At 41.9% G+C, this 18213-nt stretch overlaps 1 protein-coding gene across 1 annotated transcript in view; it reads left to right on the top strand.

Moving 5' to 3' along the window:
* LOC137332817 (sorting nexin-25-like) overlaps positions 1 to 6144 on the top strand; it is a 39931-nt gene extending 33787 nt beyond the window's left edge. Inside the window, exon 13 of the mRNA XM_067996750.1 lies at positions 1061 to 6144. Coding sequence (XP_067852851.1) covers positions 1061 to 1180 — 120 coding nt within the window. The 3' untranslated portion in view covers positions 1181 to 6144. The remainder of the gene's footprint in view (positions 1 to 1060) is intronic.
* Positions 6145 to 18213: the final 12069 nt, after the last annotated feature.

Genomic DNA, 18213 nt, shown 5'->3' with positions numbered 1-18213 from the left:
ATTAATGATTGAGTGCTATCTGTAATAGTGTTGATTATGCATAGTCTTACAGAAGTATCAGAATTAAAAGTTTAACATTTCTTATGTTAATATGGGATGAGAGGGTTGTCCTATGAGGAGAGATTGAGTAGAATGGGCTTATAATCTCTGGAGTTTAGAAGAATGAGAGGTGATCGCATTGAAAGGTATAATATTCTTAGAGGGCTTGGCAGGGTAAATGCGGCAAGAATGTTTCGCCTGGCTGGAGAGTCTGGAACTGGGGGGGCATAGTCTCAGGATAAGGGGTCGGCCATTTAGGACTGAGATGAGGAGGAATTTCTTCACTCAGAGGATGGTTAATCTTTGGAATTCTCTACTTCAAAGGGCTGTGGATGCTCAGTTGTTGTGTATATTCAAGGCTGAGATTGATAGATTTTTGGACTCTAAGGGAATCAAGGGATATGGGGATCGGGCAGGAAAGTGGAGTTGAGGTTGGCCATGATCTTATTGAATAGCAGAGCAGGCTCGAGGGGCCATATGGCCTACTCCTGCTCCTATTTATTATGTTCTTAATATAAGAATGTTTAGAAAGAAAAGATTGTTGGGTCTCAACCCATCTTTCCCTTTTTCCTGGTACAACCCTCACTCTAACCCTCAAATATTCAAATGCTCTATGGCACATCTTGAGCCCTGTTCAGACCATAGGAAGCCATCTGTTGAATAGGATTCGATTTTTATCTTTAATCTTTTTCACTCAATTGAGTCTCCATGATTATGACCTGCTGTCTCCCTGGTGTTATTGTGATTGTCATTTGGACTTGGGGGTTTCATAGGCTATCCCCAAGATGCATTTATTATAGCATCACACACTAACATTTATTCTTCAAAAATCAGCTTATAAAGTTGCTTTGTATAAAGTGTCTTGCTTAAAAGTGCTATTGGTCAGTCCCAGGGTCAGTTAACATGCTTTAATTAGGACATGACAAAATAAAATAAAGGGGACATTAATTCATTTTGTATTTCTGTTCTGTCGTAAAGATGTAGGTTAATCAGATGGGTTTTTTTGTGTGTTTTTATACAGAACGTGCTGGTGTTTCTGTTGTTTGAACTCATCCCTGGGATAAAGGTTTCTTGGAATGGTGATGTAATGCCTTGTTTGAAAAATTTAGATGTCGATGAGTTAAATGATAAACCACTATAAGAACAAATGAAATAGAAAAACACCTGGATCAAACAATAATATCCATAAACAATGCCAAAAATTAGAAATGTACTTGGCGAAAGCTATCCTGCGACTGCATCGTTTCCTCTTCTCCATCTGATCGGTAGACGATGAAGGCAGTGAAATGCTTGTGGGAGCCGCAATGTTTTTTGCAGTCCTTTTCCATCAATGAATCTACTTCTGTGGCATTGTCAGATATTGATTGTTAAACCTTGTACTTTAAAGGTCAATTATATTTCAGGATTACCTGCCACTACTACTTCCCCAACATTTGCAGGTTATCCGCAAATGCTTCAAAGTTACACAAGGGATTGGACATTTACTGCAGTGTGAAGTCATCAAGCCAGTGAACTTGCCTGGTTCATTCAAGTCCACTATATATACAGAGAATCCTGTGTACCTCTGATTTCTGCTCTGTGTGGAAGTTGTTGGTGGATTGAAAGTGATCTCTTTCCGGAGACTCTTGTCTGGTCTGATGTTGCAGTGGCTCTGATCTGAACTTGCAAGTAATTCCCATTGGTTTGCTTCCTGGATTTTATTATGCTATTCTTGTACTCCTGAAAGCAATCTTTCCCTTGGACAAATCATTGACTACAACTGGAGACCAGTTGAATTTCATTCTCCCCACCATCACATTTCTGGTTCTGCCTTTTCACTCCACCATGTATACAGAGAATACTGTGTGCCTTTGAAGGGCCATCGGCCTGAAACGTTAACTCTGTTTCTCTTTCCACGGATGCTGTCTGACCTGCTGAGTGTATTCCAGCATCTTCTGTATTAATTTCTGCCTTTTTACTGTTGTGCGAACAGCGGCTGCTTGTGTCAGAAAAAAGTCCTTTTTTCTACCTCCTTCTCGGCTCTTGCTTCCTGCTCCCAATTTCCTTCTCCCCACCGTTGGTGGCCGTGCCTTCAGCTGCCTAGGCCCTAAGGTCTGGAATTCCCTCCCTAAATCTCGCCGCTTCTCTAACTCTCTCTCCTTTTAAGACGCTCCTTAAAACCGACCTCTTTGACCAAGCTTTTGGTCACCTGCCCTAATATCCCCTCTTCTAGCTCGGTGTCAAATTTTATCTGATTACCACCCCTGTGAAGTGTCCTGGGACATTTTACTACGTTAAAAGCGCTACGTAAATGAAAGTTGCTCATACAAAACACACAAGGGCAGAAGCAGAAAAGTGAGGCTTTGAAGACACTTTTCAGTCACTAATCTGTCCAAAAAATGAGTTGTTTTCAGGACTGCCTTCCCAAAGAAGAATGGAAGAAAAAGAATGGTATGGTTCAAACTGGTAGCCATTAGAAACAGAGTTCGGTACAAATCTGTAGAGCTACCCTATCATTAATGATGATCATCCAGAAAACGTTCTTAATCCATTGAGGAATTGCACAGACATGGAAGGGGTGCAGTGTTACAGAATGTAATTGAGCAGATCAAACGATACGCAGAATCAGTATACTTTGACATCTACTCGCACCCATAAGATAAACTCAGCTGCTGCTGTATTCTGTCAAAGTAAGTATTGTGGAAATATGGATATGTGTCAGTATGTATCAAATTTTGTCTGATAACGCACCTGTGAAGTGCCTTGGGACATTTAACTACGCTAAAGGTGCTATATGTTGTTGTTGTTGTTGTTAGCAGATTCCTAATCCCCATCACTTCTGGGTTTATTTTTTAAACTCTAATAATATATTACCAAGATAATATTTACTGCCTAGAGATGAACTACGAGGAGCTCCATGTTTAAGGTAGTAGAAATGGTGCGTTTCAAGTGAATTGACATTTAGCAGAGATTTGCTTGTATGTCATATATTGTCAGTCCTTGAAATCGTGTACTACCTGCAGGTCAGACAGAACCTTTATCAAACTTCAGATACTGTGAAGTTAATTTCTGCAATTTTATTTGTAATATTTTATTAGTACATGTGCTTACTTAAAACATTTAACATTTTAATTGTATTTGTCAAACATGCTGCCTCTTTTAGCTAATGTGCTTTTCAGTTTGGTTCAGCGGTAGCCCTCTCATCTCTGACTCAGAAGGTTGTGGGTTCTAGTCCCACTCCAGAGACTTGAGTACATAATCTAGGCTGACACTCCGGTGCAGTACTGAGGGAGTGCTGTACTGTCTTTCAGATTAGACGTTAAACCAAGACTCTGTCTACCCTCTCGGGTGGACGTAAAAGATCCCACGGCATTATTCGAAGAAGAGCAGGAAGTTCTCCCGGTGTCCTGGCCAATATTTATCCCTCAACCAACATCACTAAAACCAGATTATCTGGTCATATATCTCATTGCTGTTTGTGGGACCTTGCTGTGCACAAATTGGCTGCCGCGTCTCCCTACATTACAACAGTGATGACACTTCAAAAGTACTTCATTGCCTGTAAAGCGCTTTGGGACGTACTGAGATTGTGAAAGGCGCTATATAAATGCAAGTTCTTTCTTTCAATTTGTAACTTTTAAAAAATTAGTAGCTTAGCACAACTTTATTGAATAGGGTGGGATAACAAACGTGTTACCTTTCCCTTTTTCAGTTATTGCATTGCTGCATCCACAGAATATATAAATAAAGAGACCTAAAATGTGTTGTAAATCATACTCTTAGATGAAAATATTAATGGTGATTCACTGAAGAGGAATCTTTTTTTTAAGTTGTCACTGTATCCTACTAGTTGATCTCACTGCTCAGTAGTCTTTAAGGAGTGGTGGCAGCATTCAAAAGAACAGCTCTATTGCCATTGTCATAAAGTACAAGCCTCAGTAAACTCAGTTAGATTGGGCTTGGCTTTGATGTCTTACCAATACTCACTGTCCAGGCTCAGATATAGAATGGCCATCTAGGTGGGGAACTGGAATGCTGTTGTGGCTCACGGCACTGCACACCAGCAAATGTCATCCCTTCAGGTTCACGAGAGAAGGAACAAAAGCTAATAGCTTATTTTTGTATTGATACCTTCCTTCAAATGAAGTAAAACCATGCTGAAAGCCTAATGCCCGCGCCATCCTTTCCAAGTCTGTGACTCCAATCCCACGGCAACATGGTTGACTCTTAATTGCCCTCTGAAGTGGCCTAGCTCAGTTGTATCGAAAAACCGCTAGCAGCAGTTCAAGAAGGAGGCCCGCCACTACCTTCTCAGGGCAACTAGGGGATGGGCAATAAATGCTGGCCTTTCAATTTCAACACCTACATCCCGAAAATGATTTTGTTTTTAAATATCGCAATTTTGGGATTTATGCTACACTGTTCTTTTGTCAAGCTGATCTCCGAACTGCAGTATTGGGATCCTGGTGTCACCCTGACCTTGACTGTGATAGGATAGACAAGTTGCTCACACCTGGTGGTTTTTACATTTAAACTTCACACTGGCTGCATTGTAATTGCAGTCGGTCCTCATAGAATGTCGCTACATTAGATGAATGTGTTAAATAGCAGGATACACTTTGTATTATAACATCTTTCATATCACTACTTTTCTAGCAATTTTGTCCAGGAAATTCCAGCGGCGCAGTCTCTGGAATCAGGTGATTTTCTAACCCCAGAGAACAAGTCCAACACTATACACTCGTGTTAGTTGGCAAGAGTTCAGGTGGTAATGTAATTGGACAGTGGATATGAGGGGGGTAATATTCACTTTGGGTACAGTCGGAAAATTGTCAGTAGTGGATGGTTATAGACCCCGCCCGAGTTTCCGTTCCGTTGACTTCAATCGGGCGGGGTGTATAAGGGCGGCCGATCCGCCACCACTAATTTTACCCCACCGCCAAAAGTGAAAATCAGCCCCGAGATCCCTTGGTTAATGCACTGCACTTTCCCCATCAACACTTGCCCGGTCCGTACCCAGTTTGGATTTTGGATGACACTCACTGGCCAGTTAAGGTAAATACAACTTCCAGTTTTTGACCACAGTTCTTGTGACTTAAAACCTCCTCAAGCCTTACTATGGAATGCTGGTGAAAGGATCCACATCTAAAGTCTGTATCTGGAGAGGTGAGGTATGGAGTTTGAAATTCTAATTTGGCCAATTAAATTCCTCACGAGCGCATCTTCTCTCAACACATGGTTGTGACACAGGAAATATCTATTTCAATATAGTTGGCACTTTTTTTTTGTTGCATTTTTTATAACATTTGGGATCAAAAAGCATTCTTTTTTTTAACTGAATTCAAATTCTGCCGCAGTGGGATTTGAACTCACTTTCTCTGGATTATTAGTCCAGTAACATAACACTACTCTACCGTACCCCTTTACATTGTTGGATCATGCGTTTGTCAAACCATTTGTTCACAACCACTCTCCCATGAAGATAGCGCCCATTTTAATGAAAAAAGTCTGTAGTTCACTGATGGCTGGAGCCATCAGAACTAATTTGAATTAATATGTGCAGGAGTTTTGACTGTTCTGACCTCGGAGAATCTAAGCAGTGATCACAAGGCAAAATAATGGATTTTTGTTTTCAATCTTTTCCCGTTCTGTTCAAAAGCAACTGAATGTAGTCTTATTAATGGGAGTATCCAGCCACCAAATGGACAAGAGCTCTGTTCAGCTCCAGACAGATCAGGTAACCTAGATTTATGTCATATGATCTTTTGCAGGACTATAATTGCCCTCATTTAGAGGGACAATGTTAATTCAACTTGTGCAACATCAAAGATCAGTTGTGAGTCCTGCTTGGGCAGTCCTTTATCAGGGTTTGTTCTTGACGTCCCAAGTGACATGACACACATTCCGTGTGCAATCTAAGAACCCTTTTGTGCCCCGATTTTAATTTCTGATTGCATATCTAGAATCAAAAATTAAACTGAATCTCCAAATACCGATTGCCTTTCTTTTATAGCAGCAACACTGATACAGTTTTAAGAAGGATTTGTTTAAGGTTCTTGTCATACAGTAGCAGTCATTTTTATGGCTTATTTGTAAGTGCAAATATTGTGTGTAAAAATAAATAAATGAGCTACACAAAATATTCAAGTACATTGTTTATTTTTAAAGCAATATTTAACGTTGCACTGATCAAGGTGAGTGATCTCCATACTGTGGGGGGAAAATATTGTTCACTTTTGATATCTAGAGCATTATTTTTACATGGAACCGGGAAGGAAATGGGGGGAAGATAACCGGAAGTTAAGTTGGCGAGTCACAATCTGCGATCGCAACCTTATTGAGGGCAATAAATTTTACTTCTGGGTTTCGCGCCTGGCGGCCACCCTGATTAACGGGCAGCGGGGGGAGGGCTGTGGAGGCCATCGCGGGCCGGGAGTGATCAGATCGCCAGAAGACTGGAGGACGTCGATAGAAGATCGGAGGTCGGGAGGGGTCAGACGTCTGGAGGGGTCTCAGCCATCGGAGGTTGGTGGGGGTGTGGGGGTTGGCCGATCGCGGGGGTCCGATCGCTCCAGGTGAGCTTGTTAGGCCTGGATGAAGCACTCCTGCTCATCCTGGCCCACAAGCAGTGCAATAAAGGCACTCACCTCATGGATCCGGCCCTTCTCACCTTCTTTCACCTGACCTGAATCAGAAGCGATGGGAAACCTGAACAGTTACAGTTAAATTCATTTTACATTTCTAATACACAAAAAATTAAGTGCCTCAATTATCGCCGGTGTTAAGTAGGACGAGACATACAGGTTTCTCTTGCAAGCGCATCCTAACACACCTGGGTTAAACCCGGATGTTGGAGCCGGGATGCAGTCCCGCTGAACAAGTCAACTGTTTTTACTACCCACCTGCCCCCAGCCAACCGTTCTTGGGACTTAAAATTACCCCCCTTGTGTCAGCATCAAACACTCCTAGGTCATTTGTAACATGAGTTAGATTCAGGGTAATAGTTCCTCTACTGTACCCCAGCAATGGACAACAACCCAAGTCTCCTACTGTACCGGTTTGATATTCTTCCTGCTTTTATTTAAGTGAGAATGATGATTAAGTGCCAATGAGCACTAAATTATTAGGTGCTTTTGCGTTGTGGACTGATTCCTGTTAAAAGTTGAATTGTGACTGCTCAGCTATGTTTCACTTGGGAGCCTTTCAGGCACTAGAGTGAGGAAGGGGGCTTTTATCCCATCAATCAGGCCCCAGAGGTGAAGGTACAGTGACTAATTTAATGTAGCCATCCAGTGACTGATGTGGGAATTTATGCAATAGGTGGTTCAATAATTTGTACATAAAATAGAACACAGGATGATAATGAAGCATTGTTATCTCATGTATGTGGAATATGAAATTTATTCCATATGCATTAGACAAATTGACCAGAGCTATTTTCCCCATTAAAATATGCAAATACCACTAAAATAAGATAAAACAAACCTTTCTACCAAGGCCAAGTCCTAATAATGATGGTCTCTCTCTCAATCTTTCACTCTCTCCCAGTACCATTTGACAGCTATTTTTTAAGCATTCTAGGATCTAGAGTGTTACTGCATTTCACTCTGCATTATGTACAATTCACTACCCCCACCCACCCCCCCAATCAATTTGTGGCATATCAGTTTTTCTAATAATTAACTAGATCATACAAGTCCTACATATATGTCTGTAGAAATTGAACGTAATATATAAAAATGGTTACCCCATTAATGACTGCACTCGTTAAGTAAACATATATAACACATGCAGTCTTCACTCATGAAATAAGCACTGAATTCACTTCAAATGCAGTATCATATACTTGTGTAACAAAGTATGCCATTTATGACAAATATGTGATAACATTGTGACCAGAATTACACTGTTACTGGTGTTCGTGCTTTCTCTTAAACTAACTCTGTAGGGGCTAATAGGAGTGAGATCAGTCTCTGAATGCTGAGCCAAGCAGGAATCTGTAAGAAAGGAGTGTTATTGAGCGGTAATGGATGCTAGCTAGTCTGGGTGTAGAAGGGGAGTGTAAGGAGTGAATGGCTCTCTCTCTAATAAATATCGAAGGGAGATGGGGAAGTGAAGGCCAGGACTGACAGCTATGGTCACTTATGTAAAGAGACCAATGACCAAAGAACAGTAGGAGTATACATGTGCGTTTGGGGGAAGGGAGTAGTAATGTCACTTGGTTTAGTGATGTATCAGGCAAACGTACCCACGTACTAACCACACATAGATGGAAGACGCTTACGTAGTGACGTTACGTTGGGGAAACTTAATTTACCCTATAAAGATACAGCGCACCTGTGCCCCTCGGACTTTTACCTAGTCTTGCTTAAGCCAGTATGAGCAGTCAAGATGGCATGCTTACTGGACCTGATGAGTCCGTTGCCAATGAGTAATTCTTGGTACCACTCTCAAGGACACTGCATGTAATGGGTTATATCAATGGTTTGATCAATAAATGTTATTAATCAGACATGTCAGTATTTCCTGGTCCTCAAACTTGTATTAAAGGAAAGGATAAATGACTGTCCTATAAACCCAACAAATTTTTTTAAAAACTTTTTTTTCCAGCTACTGTACATGCCATTGCTGAAAGATCAAAATGCATGTTTGCTTCTCCACAGAACAGCTTAACTGTACTCTCGCCATACTCCTTCCATGGCATGACTTCTGGTTCAAGTAGCTTTACACTACTGACATTAGACAATGATGAGATGATACTATAAAGAACTATTGTAAACAATTTTACAACACCAAGTTATAGTCCAGCAAAATTGCTGGACTATAACTTGGTGTTGTAAAATTGTTTACAATTGTCAACCCCAGTCCATCACCGGCATCTCCACATTATAAAGAACTAAGGGGAGATGCTGCTTTATCATGGGGCCTTATGAAGACCGCTTTGTGCTGCTGCTGCCCCGTGTAAATTTAAAATAAAGGACAAAGGTAAGCAATGTGAGATAATTGAATATATTTTACAAATTTAATAATTCACACCAAGTTCTTCCTTTTGAGATTCTTCCTTTTCATGACACATTAATGATTTATTCACTGGATTAAAAGTCACTTTGAAAGACCTGGGGTACCTTATTCTTATGTATAAACTATAATTTAACAAAAGCATCCTATCTGAATCTAACCTGTGTCTGCTGTTATGTAATAAAAAGGGTTACCAAACCAAATTAAATTCCTTTCTTCTCCCTTGCAATGAAGTTCTCCATTGTCGCCCATTGCTCCACCTAGTGGTTCAGTTGAAAATAATTATGACCTCACTTCTGAAGGCATGGAAGCTTAAACACAAATGAGTTGGATTCAAACATCGCAACTGTCTGGTTTGGGAGCTTGATACTCTACAGCTGGAGCAGTGCGTTGCCTGGCAGTGCATAAAAAATTCTATTTTTGTTCATCATCCATGATCTGACTTACTTTGTCAGGAAACTGGGTCATGTCCCCCCACTATGTCACTACTGTCAGGAGGTCTGTAGACAACTACCAGAGCCTTGCATCCTTTGCTGCTCCTTATCTCTACCCTTAGTATTTCCAATGCTTGATCACCCTTATTGAAATCCCTTCTTTCTAGTGCTGTAATTGTGCTTTATTCAATATTGCAACTACCCTCCTTTCCCAATTTCTAAGGATCCTTTAGTCTGGAATATTTAGTTCACAGTCATGCCCATTTTGTGGCCAGGTTTTTGTAATGGTTATTACATCATACCTTTTAAACTGAATTTGTGCTTCTAACTCACTTGTTTTATTTCTTATGCTACATGCATTCATGTACAGAACTTTTATTTGGGTAATTATCCTCACCTTCCCAAAGGTCCTACTGTTCTTTTTCTCACACTTTTTGACCTACTGTGTGGATTTTCCCCTCCGACCCACCTAACTAGTTTAAATAATTCACCACTGCCATATTTACCCTTTCTGCAAGGATAAGGGCACGTCTCTGGTCGGCCTCCCATCCTTCGTAAACTTCAGCTCATCCAAATCCCTGCTGCCCGTATCCTAACCCGCACCAGGTCCTGCTCACCTATCAATCATGTACTAGCTGACCTACATTACTTGCTGCACAACCAATGTCTCAATTTAAAATGCTCAACCTCGTGTTCTGATCTTTTCATGGTCTTGCCCCTCCCTATCCATGTAACCTCCTACAACCCTACAGTCTTCTGAGAACTGTGTTCATCCAACTCTGGCCTATGTATTCCCCACTCCCTTCACCTCATCATTGGCAGCCATACTTTCAGGTGTCTAGGGTCTAGCTCTGGAATTCCCTCTCTTAACTTATCTGCCTCTCCACCTCAGCCTCCTCATTTAAGACCCTCCTTAAAACATATCTCTTTGATCAAACGTTTAGTCCTTCTTTAGCTCTGTATTAATTTTTGTCTGATTACGCATATGTGAAGCACATTGGAACATTTTCCTACATTAGAGGCTTTATATAAATGCAAGTTGTTGTAATTGTAAGAACTACAGCCAAAACAAGAGATGAATAGCAGGTAGCCAAGGAAATGCTTTCTGCACACAAACTTTGGCATTCTTTGGTTAAATTTTTTTTGAAAAAGCTAGTGACCAAACTTAGCATGATTTTCCTATTTTCCTGCATTTTCTGCTGAATATGGTAAGCCTGACCAGAAGTTTTTGTACCCTCTTGTGCCTCAAAATCTCAACAGAAGTGGTTGTAAATACTCTAGTACACCGCATTTGTGCTAAGTTTACCTATCCCCTCAAAACTGTGGTCTTTTCAAAATAACTTTTTTCTTCTCTGCCCATTGATCCTATGAAGAAACTCCTGATCTTCATCTATCTCCCCCAAATAGCCTTACAGAGGGTAGAAACTCAATGTGTCAAATTGTGAACATGATATATTCCCAACACTGAAGCACAGATGATCCACAACTAGGAGCTGAATTCCAGAGGTGAGGTGAGAATGACCACTCTTGACACCAAGGCAGCATTTGACCGAGTGTGGCATCAAGGAGCCCTAGTAAAATTGAAGTCAATGGGAGTCAGGGGGAAAACTCTCCGTTGGCTGGATTCATACCTAGCACAAAGGAAGATGGTAGTTGTTGTTGTTGGAGGTCAATCATCTCAGCCCCAGGACATTGCTGCAGAAGTTCCTTAGGGTAGTGTCCTAGGCCCAATCGTCTTCAGCTGCTTCATCAATGACCTTCCCTCCATCATAAGATCAGAAGTGGGGATATTTGCTGATGATTGCACAGTATTCAGGTCCATTCGTAACCCCTCAGATAATGAAACAGTCCATGCCCGCATGCAGCAAGATCTGGACCACATCCAGGCTTGGGCTGATAAGTGGCATGTAACATTCGTGCCACACAAGTGCCAGGCAATGACCATCCCCAACAAGAGAAAGTATAACCACCTCCCCTTGACATTCAATAGCATTATCATTGCTGAATTCCCACCATCAACATCCTGGGGGTCACCGTTGACCAGAAATTTAACTGGACCAGCCACATAAATACTATGGCTACAAGAGCAGGTCAGAGGCTGGGTATTCTATGGCGAGTGATTCATCTCCTGACTCCCCAAAGCCTTTCCAGCATCTACAAGGCACAAGTCAGGGGTGTGATGGAATACTCTCCACTCGCCTGGATGAGTGCAGCTCCAACAACACTCAAGAAGCTCGACACCATCCAGGACAAAGCAGCCCGCTTGATTGGCACCCCATCCACACCTTAAACATTCACTGCCTCCACCACCGGCGCATCGTGGCTGCAGTGTGTACCATCTACAAGATGCACTGTAGCAACTCGCCAAGGATTCTTTGACAGCACCTCCAAAACCCGTGACCTCTACCACCTAGAAAGACAAGGGCAGCAGGCGAATGGGAACACCACCACCTGCACCTTCCCCTCCAAGTCACACACCATCCTAACTTGGAAATATATCGCCATTCCTTCATCGTCGCTGGGTCAAAATGCTGGAACTCCCTGTGGGAGTACCTTCACAACACGAACTGCAGCGGTTCAAGAAGGCGGCTTATCAACATCTTCTCAAAGGCAATTAGGGATTGGCGATAAATGCTGGCCTTGCCAACGACACCTATATCCCATGAATGAATTAAAAACAAATTCAGGGTTTGTTGGAGATATTCTTGGTGCCCTCCAAGGAATTTCTGATGACATAAAACCCTAAAATCAGTGCTTGTGAAAAACATAATGGCAAACTCCTCATGCACAAATGGTGTTTCTTTTAGATTCTGCCACTTTGTTACTTTACTCTGCTTCTCATTTCTCATTACTAATTATATGTTATTTTATTGCGCTTTGATTTGACAGTGTTATGACTAGTTATTTGCATCCTGTATTTTTATTTGCCTAATATTTGCTACCTGTAGGGCGGGAGGAGGCTCATGTGGAGCATAAACACCAGCAGAGACCAATTGGGCTGAATGGCCTATTTCTGTGCTATAATTTCTATGTAATGTCCTTGTCCCATTTTCAGTAACAAGTAATCCTGTTTTGGGTATCTCCTCAGTCCACTGCATCTAAGTTTCATAAGGTTTCTTGTGCTACATTGCAGACAGGAGCAACTGATGTGCCTAATATATTTTGGGTTTAAATGATTAAAAAAAAACCATTCAGTTTCTTACGAGCATTTTTAACCCATTTATACGAATGGAAAGAGAACTCCATGAGAATATGCACTCAGTCCCACTCAGTTAATCAACAAATGCCTCCTCACACAGAGAGGGCCTCACAAGTGATTTAGGACGGGTTTGTCCAAACTTAGATTTCTAAAATATGCACCTAGTGAAATCAGAATATATCCAAGCCAGGAAATTCCTGTGACTGAACATACTGCCAGAATGATACCAGGATAAAAAGGTTAAATTATGAGGACAGGTTGCATAGACTAGGCCTGTATTCTTTGAGTATAGAAGATTAAGGGGTGATCTAATTGAGGTGTTTAAGATGATTAAAGGATTCGATAGGATAGATAGGGAGAAACTACTTCCTCTGGTGGGGGGAGTCCAGAACGAGGGGGCATAACCTTAAAATTAAAGCTAGGTCATTCAGGAGCGCTGTCAGGAAACACTTCTGGAAATCTGGGACTCTTCCCCCATAAAGCTGTTGAGGCTCTAGGACAATTGAAAATTTAAAAACTGAGATTGATAGATTTTTGTTAAGTAAGGGTATTAAGGGATATGGAGTTGAGATACTCTGACACATAAGGGAGGGGGGAGGAATATCTGGATAGTTTACTCCAGAGCACAGTCACACCAAGTAGAAAAATACAGATACAAGAAGAGGAGTGTGTGACTGACAGTCAGTAGGGCAGCAGGAATCAAGTGGAGGCAGGGAAGGAGAAACTGCAGAAACTGTACCTGTGCACTAACTTTTAGTAATTTGTGTAATACGGGCACCCAAATCACTTTGCTCCTCCAGTTTCTAGCCTCTCAAAAATATTCCAATTTGTCTTTCTTGGTTCCAAAATGGACGACCCCATGCTTCTCCCCACACTGAACTCCATCTGCCACAGATTTGCCCACTCACTTAGTCTGTCTATGTCCCTTTGTAACTTTCTGCTCCCATCGACACAACTTACTGTGCCTCATAACTTAGTGTCATCCACAAACTTGGATATACAATTCTATTTTTTCATCCAAGTCATTGATATGTATGGTGAAAATCCCCAGTACAGATCCCTGGGGAACACCACCTGACGCATCCTGCCAGTCAGAGTACACTCCCGTTATCCCTACACTCTGTCTCTTACCTCCTAACCAAATACCAACCCATGTCACAAGGTTACCTCCAATTCCTTGCGCTTTTATTTTTGCGAATAATCTCCTGTGCGGAACCTTATCAAATACCTTCTGGAGTTTATATAACATCCATAGACACTCCTCTGGCCATATGTTCATGATCTCCTCAAAAAATTGAACTAGATTAGTCAGACATGACCTACCCTTCACAAACCCTTCACTCTCTTTGATCAGCTCATAATTGTTCAAGACCTAAAACTTTAGTAAGACCACAGTTGGAGTACTATGAGCAGTTTTGGGTTCCACACATAGGAAAGATGTTGAGGTTAAGGGGCACAGCACAGATTCACTAGGATGCTGCCTGGTATCAGGAAACACAAATACAAAGAAAGACATTAAAAATTGGGACTGTTTTCATTAAAACAGAGGAGATTAACGGGTGATTTGATAGTGTTTAACATTATGAAGGGATGGGACAGAGTAGATAGAAACAGACTGTTTCCAGTGATTGAGAGGTGTAGAGTGAGGGGACATAGATATAAGATTAAATATAGCATGAGCAACCTTTTTACAGAGAGGGTTGTGAGGCTGTGAAATGCACTACTTAGTGATTGAAGCAGCAATCATGTCAACATTCAAGAATAAGTTAGATAGGTGGTTGAAAAAAGGGAAATAAAGGGATATGGGAATTGGGTGGGTATATGGTATGAGGATAAATACCATCATGGACTGGTTGAGCCAAATGGGCCTGTTTCTGTGTTGTAATTTCTATGTAAAATCTACTCTGTCCTTGAAGATAGATTCCATTAACTTTCCCACATCTAACATTAAACTGACAGGTCTGTAGTTTCCTGGTTTCTCCCTCCCTTCTTAAATAAAGGAGTAAAATTTACAATTTTCCAATCCAAAGGCGCTATTCCCGAATCTAGAGAGCTTTGGAAAATTATGACTACTGAATCTGCAATTTCCTCACCTTTTTTTTTAATACCCTGGGGTGGAAACCATGAGGTCCTGGAGATTTGTTTATCTTAAATCCCATCATTTTCTCCATTATCATTTTAAAAATTACATTGAAAGCACCAAGTAACCTTCCCCCCTTGACTTATTTTTGGGTTCCCTTGTGCCACTAATATTATGTCCTAGGAACATAGGAACAGGAGTAGCCCATTCAGCCCCTCGTGCCTGCTCTGCCATTTGATAAGATCATGGCTGATCTGTGATCTAACTCCATATACCTGCCTTTGGCCCATATCCCTTAATACCTTTGATTGCCAAAAAGCTATCTATCTCAGATTTAAATTTAGCAATTGAGCTAGTATCAATTGCCGTTTGCAGAAGAGAGTTCCAAACTTCTACCACCCTTTGTGTGTAGAAATATTTCCTAATCTCATTCCTGAAAGGTCTGGCTCTAATTTTTAGACTGTGCCCCCTACTCCTAGAATCTCCAACCAGCGGAAATAGTTTCTCTCTATCCACCCTATCCATTCCCTTTAATATCTTATAAACTTCGATCAGATCACCCCTTAACCTTTGAAACTCCAGAGACTACAACCCCAATTTGTATAATCTCTCCTCGTAACTTAACCCTTGAAGTCCGGGTATCATTCTAGTAAACCTACGCTGCACTCCCTCCAAAGCCAATATGTCCTTCCAAAGGTGCGGTGCCCAGAATTGCTCACAGTACTCCAGGTGCGGTCTAACCAGGGTTTTGTATAGCTGCAGCATAACTTCTGCCCCCTTGTACTTCAGTCCTCTAGATATAAAGGCCAGCATTCCATTAGCCTTCTTGATTATTTTCTGCACCTGTTCATGACACTTCAATGATCTATGTACCTGAACCCCTAAGTCCCTTTGGACATCCACTGTTTTTAACATTTTACCATTTAGAAAGTACCCTGTTCTATCCTTTTTTGATCCAAAGTGGATGACCTCACATTTGTCCACATTGAATTCCATTTGCCACAGTTTTGCCCATTCACCTAATCTATCAATATCGCTTTGTAATTTTATGTTCTCATCTACACTGCTTACAATGCCACCAATCTTTGTGTCATCGGCAAACTTAGATATGAGACTTTCTATGCCTTCATCTAAGTCGTTAATAAATATTGTGAATAATTGAGGCCCCAAGACAGATCCCTGCGGGACTCCACTAGTCACATCCTGCCAATGTGAGTACCTACCCATTATCCCTACTCTCTGTCGCCTTTCGCTCAGCCAACTTCCTAACCAAGTCCGTACTTTTCCCTCGATTCCATGGGCTTCTATCTTAGCTAACAGTCTCTTATGTGGGACCTTATCAAATGCCTTCTGGAAGTCCATATAAATAACATTCATTGACATTCCCCTGTCCACTACTTTAGTCACCTCTTCAAAAAATTCAATCAGGTTTGTCAGGCACGACCTACCTTTCACAAATCCATGCTGGCTCTCTCTGATTAACTGAAAATTCTCGAGGTGTTCAGTCACCCTATCCTAAATTATAGACTATAATGTTAGAGGTTATTCTGAAGAAGCATATTGTGAGACATCTAGAAAAGTATGAAGTCATCAGGAGAAGTCTACACAGCTTTACAGGGGTGAAGATCGTGCTTGACAAACATGTTAGAATTCTCTGAGATGATATCAGAGCTTATGGTTAAAGGGAACTCTGTGAACATTGGTTATCTAGACTTCAGCAAGGCTTTTGATACAGTACCACATAAGAAGTTGGTCCATAAGACAAAAAAGTATGGAATAGGTGGGCAGTTATTGAAGTGGATTGGTAACTGGCAGCTTCAAAGGAAACAGAGGGTGGTTGTGCATGGACTTGTGTCAGAGTGATGGGAAGTGATTAGTGGATGCTCCAAGGATCAGTAATGGGACCTTTGCTATTCACATTGTAAATAAATAATTGGGAAGTGAGGATAGACACACAAATTTGCTGATGATACCAAGGTTGAGAGAGTGGTGATCCAGTGCAGAGGGAGCTAAATAGATTGGGAGGTTAGCTTGGAGAACTGGCAAATAAAATTAAATGATGTCCAAAATGACGTGATTAGGGAAGAATAAACATTGGAACCATAAACTAAGTGTCGTTCATCTACAGGATATGGCACAGGGAAAGGAGTTGGGTTGTTGGTGGCAGAGCATCTGCCAGTGTGACACCGCAGTAGATAAGGCAAATAGAATCTTGGGCTATATAGCAAATGGAATAGAACACAAATCACAGGATGTGATACTGAGGCTATACACTTCAAAAGTAATTAATTGGTGGTGAAGTGCTTTGGGACAACCGAAGAATATGAAATGTGTTATAGATGCTTTATCTATAAGCAATTTCTTTTTAACAGGATGCAGGTTACGAACATACGAAATTGACGGGCATGAAAAGACCAGCTGGTCCATCAAGCCTGCCCCACTCCATGATGGCTGGACCATCGTGGCCACATTACAGGAAGGACAATATGGCACTGGAAAAGGTACAGCAAAGGGCTAACCATTTGGCATCAGACACCTGAGCTACAAGGAGCGGCTAAAGAAGCTGAATTTGTTTACACTAGGGAAGATAAGACTGAGATCTTATTGAGGTAGTCAAGATCCTTAAGGGTATAGACATGTTGAACCCTAAGAAACTGTTTACCGTGGTCCTGTGAACAAGGGGTCATGGATGAACCTCAGGGAGGATAGATGAATGGATTTCATATGGAATGCAGTCATATTCGGGTGAGTGGAGTTGGGGCCTGTGGATATATTTTTCTTCTCTCTCTCCTTCCCTGTTGTGTTTGGAATAGACTGCCCAAAGATATCAAGGATGGAGGCTCTAAAAATCCCACTCGGCCCTGACTCCACAAGGTCTGCCGAGGAGGCTCAAGCTTGTGGAGCAATCCCATCCGATCTGACCCCCGTTCAGATAGAATTTCTCATTGGCGCAAAGCCCCAAAACCTCCCTTGGGGGCTTGCGCCTCACAACTTGAGCCGTCTCTTCGAAATCCTCTCCCTGCCATTCCACTCTGTACCACCTTGCCCTCCGGCGGAGGTCCCAATGGAGGGGTCTCTACAGGGGAGTCCTCACCTGCACCATTGGGGATAGAGTGTTGCACGGAGCAGTCCCCACAAACCGGCTGCTAAGCCGTTTTACAGACTCCCAGGCTGCTTGTAATTTCTGCGGTCTGGAGGAGTCCCTTTTCCAGATTTACACTGAGTGTAAGAGCTTGCAGCACCTGTTTCAATATTTAAAGGGGCTGCTCCTCAAGTTCTGGTTGCACTTCAGTTCCACGCTCCTGATCTTTGGTCACCCAGTGAGGAGGGAGGATGGGCAAGTCAGAGCACCTCCTCATGGGTCTGCTCCTGGCTCTGGCCACCTGCCTCTCTTCCGTGGCACGCTCTGTACCCGGGTTGCCCTGGAAAAGGAGCATGCGGTGTCTGCCGGTATGCTTGAGGCT

This window comes from Heptranchias perlo, chromosome 15, assembly GCF_035084215.1.
Source record: "Heptranchias perlo isolate sHepPer1 chromosome 15, sHepPer1.hap1, whole genome shotgun sequence".
In the NCBI taxonomy this organism is placed as follows: domain Eukaryota; kingdom Metazoa; phylum Chordata; class Chondrichthyes; order Hexanchiformes; family Hexanchidae; genus Heptranchias; species Heptranchias perlo.
This window is presented reverse-complemented; position numbering and strand designations above follow the sequence as displayed.